This window comes from Carlito syrichta, unplaced genomic scaffold, assembly GCF_000164805.1.
Source record: "Carlito syrichta isolate Samal-C Ts95f unplaced genomic scaffold, Tarsius_syrichta-2.0.1 Scaffold314839, whole genome shotgun sequence".
NCBI classification, from domain to species: Eukaryota; Metazoa; Chordata; class Mammalia; order Primates; family Tarsiidae; genus Carlito; species Carlito syrichta.
In genome coordinates, this window is record NW_007258935.1 from 91,447 (window position 1) to 101,811 (window position 10,365).

The 10,365-nt window shown below is 42.5% G+C and overlaps 2 protein-coding genes across 12 annotated transcripts in view; one reads left to right on the forward strand and one right to left on the reverse strand.

Annotated features, from left to right (window-relative positions):
- Positions 1–4,523, forward strand: part of CYFIP1 (cytoplasmic FMR1 interacting protein 1) — an 89,776-nt gene extending 85,253 nt beyond the window's left edge. For 7 of the 11 annotated variants that reach the window (XM_021705949.1, XM_021705945.1, XM_008072072.2 and 4 more), the window contains 4 exons: positions 171–265; positions 1,033–1,271; positions 1,771–1,918; positions 3,810–4,523. In XM_021705949.1, the coding sequence (XP_021561624.1) occupies positions 171–265; positions 1,033–1,271; positions 1,771–1,918; positions 3,810–3,974 (647 nt within the window). In that variant the 3' untranslated portion in view covers positions 3,975–4,523. Of the gene's footprint in view, positions 1–170; positions 266–1,032; positions 1,272–1,770; positions 2,101–2,475; positions 2,651–3,809 lie in introns of those variants that run through there. The other 4 variants (XM_021705944.1, XM_008072073.2, XM_008072071.2 and 1 more) reach the window with 2 other exon arrangements.
- Positions 4,524–6,220: 1,697 nt separating this feature from the next.
- Positions 6,221–10,365, reverse strand: part of LOC103274642 (magnesium transporter NIPA2) — a 25,095-nt gene continuing 20,950 nt past the window's right edge. The window contains 2 exon segments of the mRNA XM_021705941.1: positions 6,221–7,544; positions 7,546–7,811. Coding sequence (XP_021561616.1) covers positions 7,176–7,544; positions 7,546–7,811 — 635 coding nt within the window. The 3' untranslated portion in view covers positions 6,221–7,175.

Here is a 10,365-nt window from a genome sequence, read left to right on the forward strand (position 1 = left end):
TGCAGGTCGAGGCTGCGGTGGCCAGGAGCGGCCACTGCACTCCAGTCTGGGTGACAGAGTGAGACTCCAATTCAAAAAAAAAAATCTTTTGTTTTAAGCTAATCTAAATTTTTGCAGTCATTCTTTCATGGAAGTGAACAGAATACAATAAAATGCTTTTTTTGTTGCAGAGGGGGAGAGGCTTGATGCCAAAATGAAGAGGCTAGAATCAAAGTACGCCCCGCTGCACCTCGTCCCGCTGATTGAAAGACTGGGGACCCCTCAGGTAACATGTGCTGTGATGGCTGCAGCTGTTGCAAGGTGGGCGTCCACACCAGGCCACTGGCTGGGTCAGGACCCAGACCGGAAGGCATTGTGAGGTCCAGCGGGCCACTCAGCTTGGGCCCCAGTGTCTCCAATGGCATCTGTAACAGGAGTGCTTCCAGAGTGATTGTGGAGTTTAAACATGCCAATACATGCAAGGGCTTAGCACACACCTGGCACTTAACATACACACAGCAGATATCACTTGTCATATCCATCCCTCATGAAGAAGCCTTCTCCATAAGTGTCTAAGAACCGAATAAACTGGGACAGGAGGCAAGGTATTGGGGAGAGTTCTACAATTCTCAACCTATGTCCTGTTAGTCTCTCCACCTCAGCACTGGTGCCATTTGGAACAGAGAGTCTTGGATGAGGGCGTCCTGTGCATTGTAGGATGTTTTAGCAGTATTCCTGGCCTCCCACTGGATGCCAGTAGACCCACTCCAAGCTGTGACAACCAAAACATGACTCTGGACGTTGCCAGATGTTCCCCAGAGGCAAAATTGGTTAAGAATAGCTGTACTCAACTCCCGCCTGTGAGGTAGACTTCTTCTTATGAGATGTATGGGTGATTGCTGATATATTTGTTCTGTTGACGTTTGCACCTGAAAGTCCTCTTCTGCAAGCTGAGGTCATTTCCCTCCAGACCCCTTAGAGCTGGCATGGTCTGGTGCCAGCACTCCAGCTTCCTGCTGTGGCCCACAGCATCCCGCCTTGTCTCTTCTGCAGCAGATCGCCATTGCGCGAGAAGGGGACTTGCTGACGAAGGAGCGTCTCTGCTGTGGCCTGTCGATGTTTGAAGTCATCCTGGCCCGGATCAGGACCTTTCTGGATGACCCCATCTGGCGGGGGCCTCTGCCCAGCAACGGGGTCATGCATGTGGATGAGTGTGTCGAGTTCCACAGACTGTGGAGTGCCATGCAGTTTGTCTACTGCATTCCTGTGGGAACACACGAGTTCACAGTCGAGTGAGTGCCTGCCCTGACCAGCACTTCAGGATAGAACACGTGTCTAGCAGGGATGCAAGAGCTGTGGGGCAGGGGCCCTAGGCTGATGCAGGCAGCCGCTCCATAGGAGGTTGCTGAGCGGCCTGAAAGCCTCCCAGGCAGAGCTTCTTACATGATGCCAAAGGGCTCGCTCAGGCCCCTTATATTCAGGGAGGTGCTGAGCCCTGGCACCTATGCAAACGGGGCATTCTTCTAGGTGGGAGGTCTGTGAAGTCATTCTTCACGGAGGGCCTCTGATCTAAAAAAGGTTAGGAAACAGCGTGCTAGAGGGGTCCAGAAAAGATATTCACCAAAAACAGAAGAGTTGCTGGCTGCTTGGCCATCTCTTCCCTGCTGTGGAAGTTGACCGCATGGGCAGACACTCATGCAGACGACCCGAACACGGACATTCGGAGACAGACTTGGGAAGGACTCTAAGTTGTATTCACCTCCCATCCTGTTTCTCGCTGCTTGCTTCCAGGCAGTGCTTTGGCGATGGGCTCCACTGGGCTGGCTGTATGATCATCGTGCTTCTTGGGCAACAGCGGCGCTTTGCTGTTCTGGATTTCTGCTACCATCTACTTAAAGTTCAGAAACATGATGGCAAAGATGAGATTATCAAAAATGTGGTATGTAGACAAAAATCTCCCACCATATGTGAACATTGTGCAAAAGTATACTTTCTGTTTATTGTAAGTCCTTGTTTTGGGGGAATGTTTTTCATCCTAGTACATGAAGTGCCACCAACTGAAGCTTTCTTTTCATTTTTCTTTTCAATCAAAAATATAATTGGCAAGTAGAGCCTGGCAGATAACACTAATGACTCCATTTTCCTCCTCTTTTCAAGGTACCTAGATGTACTTCATAGCACAGGCTCTGTTTTCAGAATGTTGGCAGACGGTTCCATTCTTCCAGCTCCCTATAAAAGTGTGTTTTGGCTGCTTTTAAGATCTTTTGTCTTTGTCATTGTGTGGATTCCTTGTAGTTGAATTCTAGAAAATACTCAGCCATTATCATTTGAAATGCCTTAGCCTTTCTTTCCATTCTCATCACTCAGGGATCTAATTAGACATGTTAGACCTTATTCTACTCTCCACATCCCTCACCCTGTTGTGTTAGTTTTCTATTGTTCCAGCCACAGATCGCCTCAGCCTCAGTGGTTTAAATACCATTTATTATCTCACAGCTCTCCAGGACAGAAGTCTGGGTACAGATGGACCACACAGGTCCTCTGCTTACAGTCTCACAAAGCCAAAATCAATGTGTCCATGGTACCGTGTCCCCGCTGGAGGCTCAGGATGAATCTTTCAGGACCATGCAGATAGTTGGCTAAATTCCATCCCTGCAGTTGTAGGACTGAGGTACCTGTTTCCTACTCCCTGTCAACCCCATTTCCCCTCATGCCTTCCATGCGCCCTCTCCAGCAACAGTGGGTTGAGCCATCACAGCTTCTGATCATCCATGTTCCCTACTACCACAACTCTCTTGCCTCCAACTGAAGAATGTTGTCTGCTCATGTGATTAGATTAGGTCCACCTGAACAATCTCAGATGCTCCCCTATCTAAAGTCCATAATCTTAGCCACATCTGCCAAGTCCCCTTTGCCATGTAAGGAAGCAGTCACAGGTTCTAGGGAAGTGGGTATGGATGTCCCTGATAGACCATTCTACTCCCCAGGCCTCCATTTCCTTGGCCCTCAGGGCTGTATCTGGGGTACTCCAGATGTTTAACTAATTCACTTCAGCTAGGTCTAATCTGTCAAGTTTTTACTTTCAAAAATTGTCATTTTATTTTTTAAAATTCAATTTGGTCTTCAAGTCTTGCTAGTAATTATCATCATCGTAACAGAATTTTTTTCCATCTCATTTCTTTACACAGTTCATGTATTTTATATTCTTTTAATTCTGCTATCTGAAGGCCTTGAAGGTATCTAAAACTGATGTTTCCTTGTGTATTGGATTTCTTAATTTGAGGGTCCTTATTTAATTAAACTGAATTTAGATTGCTTTCCTCCCAAGCTTTGCATTTTCTTCTGCTCATCTCTGGGGGCTGTTACCGACCAAGAGCCATTTCGGCCTAATGAGAGGGTCTTGGCTTTGTGGGAACAGTCTCCTGGTGTAGTCCACTTGTATGTCCAGCCCCTGCTCTCACCCCACTGCTGCTGTTAGTGTCTGCTCTGAACCTCTGCTCTACCCCTGCATAAGGCAGAAGTAGCAGTGCTTTTGCAGGTGTTCTGTTTTCATGTTCTTTATTCACTTCTGTATGGCAGGAGGGCCTGTCAAAGCATCCTTTCCACAACTGCTAAACTGAAAGTTTAAAACTTAAGTTAGCCAGATGTGGTAGAACACATCTATAGTCCCATCTACTCAGGAGACTGGCACGGGTGAATCACTGGAGCCAAGGAGGTCAAGGCTATGGTGAGCTGTGATTGTGCCATTGCACTCCAGCCTGGGCAACATTGAGACTTCGACTCAAAAAAAAAAAAAGTAAAGTAAAGCATCCTAATTTTCATTGCTGTAGCCTTTAAAGAAGATGGTGGAGAGAATTCGCAAGTTCCAGATTCTCAATGACGAGATCATCACCATCCTGGACAAGTACCTGAAGTCAGGTGATGGGGAGAGCTCACCAGTGGAGCATGTGCGCTGCTTCCAGCCACCCATCCACCAGTCACTGGCTAGCAGCTAAGAGTGTACACAGTAATGGCATGTCTTTTCTTTCTGTAAACTCCTTAGTGAGATTTTTAGGGACCATTTTTCAGTATTTCTGTACCTGTTGAAGGGGGTGCTTTTCAATCTAAAGGTTAATTTTATAAAATTGACTTATTTTTCTAGACTACAATTGTATATGCTTTTGGTAATTATAAGTCTGAGAATACTGGCTGCTGATTGTTGCCACTATGTTCTTACAAAATTATTCTTTTTCTATGGAATGTTCTAGCAGCTCACTGTCATAAAATGCTGCTGGGCTTATTCATTTATCCCTTAAGAAACTTAATATCAGAAAATTGTACTAAATCCTTTACCAATTACTGTTAAGTTTAATGACTAACTACTTAGCTTTTGTTTAGGGATCTTTCCGATGGTCTTTTATGAACAATCTTTTCTAAGTCATAGTTCCCATCCTGTTTTTGTGTCAGCATTTTGGAAAATAGTGAACTTGACTAAATCCAGTGTGATAAAGTCTAATCTGTGAGGTATGGTTGAAAGGTTATAGAAATAAAACCAATGAAATTGACTTGTGTCTATTCATGTGGCTTGAGCATCAAGCTCATAGGCTGGGCTCCAGTCAGCATCCAGGTTGCTTCCATGATACCATTCCACGTGCTGCTCTCTTCAAAACAGCACACATGTGTAGCTTTATATTCAGGTTTCTGGAGCAACTGAGATGTAAAACAGCAGCTGTGTTGGCTGTGGTATCCCTGCTACATGCTCCCGTGACCTGGAGGCCAGTTTAGAACAGACTTGGTCCAAAACTTCACCTGTATCTAGACCACTTATGTATCCAATCCTGACTTGTGCCCCACAACTTTAAAACAAAAAAGTGAAAAAAGAAAAAGAAGATTGGCCTGGGATGGGGGTGCTGCACTAAAGGGACCAGGGAGAACTTGAGTCCTGTCCCCAGCAGCCCTCAGCTGTCCTTCCTGACTGCTTGGGTGAACTTTATGTGGTTGGAGTGGGTCCACGATCTGCCAAAACAAAAGATAATCAGAGTCTAGTCTACTACTGAGATCATGGAAATGGGTGAGACTGAAACTAAAGCAAAGTTTTAAAGGACTAAGCAACAAGTTTCTGAAAATCCTAATAAAATGGGGGGAAAGTTGTGCCTGTCTACTGTAAATGAATAACAGAGATAGATACAAGGCTAAAATTATTAACTGAACTCACTTTACATGTTAGCCTGGCAGTCATTTTACATTATTTGGAGTGGCACACCTTCACCAACCCTAAAATTTTCTGTGAATACCATGTAGCCATAAAATATAATAGAGTACTTTCATTATGTCGTTGGAAACCGAACACCAAGGTCCAGGAGCATCATGCATGGACAGAGTTTATGAATTGTTCTGCTGTACTGTGAGTCTTAAGTTACATGAGGTTTAACTATTCTTCATAAAAAGTTACCTAAAAATGTTGCTTTTGATAAATGAATTAATAACCCTTGGGCCAGCATTCCACTACAGATTTAAAGGGGATATCTGTGCTCACCCTAGGAAATACAGAATATAATGAAAAAATGACTAATTAATGACTAAATAGTTTGCATTACCAAGTTCTAGAAAGCTTAATTATATACCCGGTATAAAATGTATTACTTAGGTAAAAGACAATTTCAAGTGTTATAAAACTAAATAATTAAGAATTTATTAGTGTGAATTAACCTATGAATTATCAGTGAGGGCCCTATCACCCCCAGGGGGGTGAAAACTGGTTCCTTTACGTACAAAGCACAGAAGTAAATACAGTACATAGACAGTTATACAGTGTATCTGTGGTATTAAAGTTATACTGAGGAGGAGGCAGTTAGGGAAAAATGTCTAAAGCAGCTCCGAAGAGGGTCAGTAAAACCAAGCTGGAAGAAAAGGCAACGTACAGGCAGACGACGGAGAGCTGCCCAGGGCAGCAGCACCATAGGGAACGGTGGCCCCTGCCGATCCCACACCCCCCACCCCACCGCAACCTGAGGCAGGAGCAGCCGACCAGACAGTCCAACACGTTCTTCCTATCTCCCAGGTAAAAATGAACTGTCAGTACTCTTAGAGGCCAATCAAGGGCTATGAATGGACAGGTTTTAAAGCTGGATGGGTTCCATTGCGCCTTTTTAAAGATTCTACCTTTTTTTACATATGTTTGAAATTTTCTGTAAACTTTTTTCATAAGCATTTTTTAGAAATCAAAACATATAGTAGTCCAAACAAACTCTTAAGCAAAGTATGCGGTACAAAGAAACTATATTTTATAAACATTTTAAGTTTGTTCTTAGCATTGAGACTTAGAAAAGAACTTCATTTCAACTTGTCTTTTTATTATAACGTGAGCTAAATTTAAGAAACCCTAGTCTTCTGATTTTATTTCCCAGCGCTGTTAAAAGTCTAAATAACAATATAACTCATTATGAATGCATACTGAAAAGCACAAGAGCGAATGTCAAGTGGTAATCAAAGTTCCAGACATCGTGGGACTTGGAGAAACTAAAGAATAAGCTCAGCCAGGTTGTTAAGCAGAGCCCAGCGTGACAGGTAGGATGCAATGGCTCAATGAGGTGCTAAGTAGACCATCCAATGCACACGGGAAACCCGATTCATGGTGACAAGTCACAACCTGAGAAATATTTCCTTGGGATGATTCCGTACCTTTTTTTTTTTTTCTGCTTTCTAAGAGTTTCCTTCATTCAGAACTTCATTTTTTAACATTTCAAAATTAAAATCATTCATCAAACATGAGTAATTTTTATAGGTAAGGTAAATCACAGGATAACATATTTGGATAATTTTGTTCTTTTTAAAATCAAAAAGCCTTACACAATCAGACTGCTGGCATAGGGATGACAAATGTCTATTTCCGACTTTTATCACCAATGAAAAAATAAAGCATTTTTACAGACTTAAACTGTTATTAGTGCATTTAGATTTTGGAGACAGAATCAAAATGTAAAATACCTCTACAGTAATACAATGTTAATAGAAATCAGTATTATACTGAGGTCATTTTAGTAAGCTACCATGGTTTAAGTATAAGAAAAGTAATTTCTTGGTCCAAATTAGTGGAATCTTTAAAAAAGATTGTCTTTTAAAGAACATTATTTGAGGGCAGTGTCTTTTCAGACACATTCTAATATTCAAATTCACTTTAGATCAGGTTATAGATTAACCTTTTAATTACATTTTTCTTAAAAAGCTGTGAGATTTCCATTTCTTCGGGAGATGTTTTCACCAGTGTGTTGTTCAATTCCACAAGTCAAGCTTTCTTCATTATTATTAAGAACTTCATACATATTAGAGAGATTGCCATTCATTGCTTTTTCGTCTTTTCGAAAAGACACAGGCAGACTTGCTAGACTAAAGCTGACGTCTTTAAAGGCATGCAGCAAGAATATCCCCACAATGATTGTAAAGAAGCCACTTAAAGTGCCAATGACATCATCAACAGGCATATCTTGCCACTCCTTAAAAAGAATAGCTGAACAAGTTAAAACTGATGTTGTAAAGAACACATAATATATTGGAGTCACAATGGACGTGTTGAATATATCCAGGGTCCCTGTTCAGGTAATTAATCTGTGTGCTCACACAGATGATGAGGCTCAGCAGCAGAATCCAGGCCAGCGGGTGCCGCAGCACAGGCTTTCCAGCAAACAGCTCTTTGATGGCAATGCCCAGGCCCTTAACACAGGAGACTGAGAATGCGCCAATGACAGAGCAGATTGTTATATACACAAGAATGTTTGTCTGTCCATGGCGGGGACCCACCACGAAGATTAATATCAAGGCCACAATGACCACAAGTGTTGCAAAGACCACAAAACCTGGAAGAAGCAAAGAAAAATTCTATTTAGTAAAATGTTTAGTCACATATTCTTAAGCACAGAGAATCTAAAACAATATACAATAAACTCAATAGGAAGAAGAAAAGGCATGATCTGAAAATAAAAATCAGCTTTATTTTGCTGTCCCAGAAGAAGCACACCCATAAAAACTCAGATGCACACACTGAAAGATAAAAATATACACAAATTGTTTGCCACCAACATGTTATGCCTACTTAAGTGCTCTAGCTCACAAAGCAAAAGGGATGGTGGGATCAGAACAGGACAGAAACTAGTGGAGGAGAAATCATGAGGTGGCGCTGAATGGTCAACAATTTAAAGATCCTAAAAAAATGAACAGAGAAGTTTCTAAGTTTTCCCTAAAAGAGGTAAAATTGTAAAATATATTTAGGGACAACTGCTGGAATAAACAGCAACTCAATGAGAGAACTTGAGAAATACTGCTGGAGTTCTAGCTAAACATAGAGAGCTGAAGCCAGCATAGTAACAGCCAACAACTGTGGAGCACTATAGGCCAGGCACTTTTCTCAGCAACTGACACTCAACTACCCTATATATGACACAGATACTAGTATTTACGTTTTAAGATGAGGAAACAGGCACAGAGAAGTCACGTGCATTTACTCTTTTCCTTCCTCAAACTTCACTAATAAATAGTAACAGGATTTTTAAAGAGGCAAATATAGAAAGAAAGAAAGAAAAAGGAAAGGAAATGATAATATTTTCTAAGTCAGAAAGCAGAGGATAAGTAATAACAGATAAACCCGAATCCAAGATAAGCAGTGATCAAAGATTATAAAGCAACAGTTTGCAGCACAGAACGCTCAAAAGGTACAAAGTACCTCTGAATTGGGGGTGAAGGCAAGACTGAAAGTGAGGCATGGCTGAAAAGTCCAAGAAGCAATGAGGAGGGAAAGAGGAACATAAAACATCAAGAAGGGTACCCAACCTCAAACCTCAAACCAGGTAAAGTGGGGACCAAGAGGAGGCCCAAACTTCACCTGTACGATGACCACTTATGTACCTAACCCTGAATTGTACCCCACATCTTAAAAAAAAAAAGCAATGAGACCACTATGCTATTCTGGGACACTGTCCCTCCCCTGCCACAGGGAAGACAGCAACTGGAATAAGGCATGAATGCGATCTACTCCGCTCCCTAGATGCTCACAGCCAGGCAGGAAACCAGAAGCTTTTTGATGGGTATCTAACCAGGCTACCTTTTAAATAAAAGAAAGCAGTCAAAGAACACCAGGAGAGTAGTCAAAATGAACAGAAAAATGCAAAGCCTTTGTTTCTTCCATGTAGTAAAAGGAAAACTACAAATAAACCACTCCACATACACAAAAAAACTATTAATATCCTCAGAGACTATGATGAAACAACAGACTAACCTTGCACCCAAAACAACTACAAACAATGAATCAACTACTAGACAATAAAAATCCCTAAACAAACAAGAAACGTTTATGTGAGGGCCTCAAAGAGCAATCAAAGTAGCCAGGACTTAAGGTGCCAAAATTCAGAGAAAAGAGAAAAATCAGTCCAATACTTACTTCTGCTTTTTTCCTTGGGGCAACTGCTAGGGCAAGGAGTAGGAACGGACACAAAGGCCAGTCAAAACCTGTGGGAGTTTCAGGAGCCTAGATCAAAACAAAGTGGAACCTGAGGCTGCCTAAGCAGCTGGGACTTCATAGGCCAAGACCCAGGAAGGTGGAAACTAGAGGAGATAGCCCAGATTCCCATGTGCATTTCCCTCATGCCATCTGTGGGCAAGTAAGCCACACAGCCTCAGCCAGAGAAGCTGGGTAGGAAGCCTGACCCGGAGGCTGCAGGGCTAAGCGGGGTTTCAGTGACCCCTGGAGCTTCCTTTCAGCTCCTCAGGTGAAGGGGCTAAAGCCAGCACCCCAAGCTATCAGTTGAGAGCCAAAGGCTATGAAGAAGAAGAAAGGCAAACTGGAAAGAAACCAGACCCAGCAAAGCTTCAAATAATACATTCAGGGTGAATGAGATCTGTATTCTTATCTGCCTGCCAAAAGAAATTTAACTTCTCTCTGAAGGAAGGAAGCGTCACCATACTTTACACATTTTATATCCATGTCCAGCATTCAATCAAAAAGGCCAAATGCGGCCTTTGGGAAGCTGAGGCGGAAAGATTGTTTGAGCCTAGGAGTTTGAGACCAGCCTGGGCAACATAGCAAGATCTCATCTCTATAAAAAATAAAGAAAAATCAGCTGGGCATGGTGGTGCGTGCCTTAAGGGGCTAAGGAGGGAGATCACCTGAGCCCAATAGGTTGAGGTTGCAGTAGGCCATGACTGTGCCAGTGTACTCCAGTCTGGGCGACAGTGAGACCTTGACTCAAAAAGAAAACCCAAAAAACAAAAAAGGCAAAAGAGAAAAGCAAATTCCTAAAAGCCAGAAAAAAAAACCCCACAGAAACAGGTCCACAAATGACACTAATAGTAAAGTTAGCAAGCTGGGCTCGGTGGCTCAGCCTGTAATCCCGCGCCTTTGGGAGGCTGAAGTGAGTG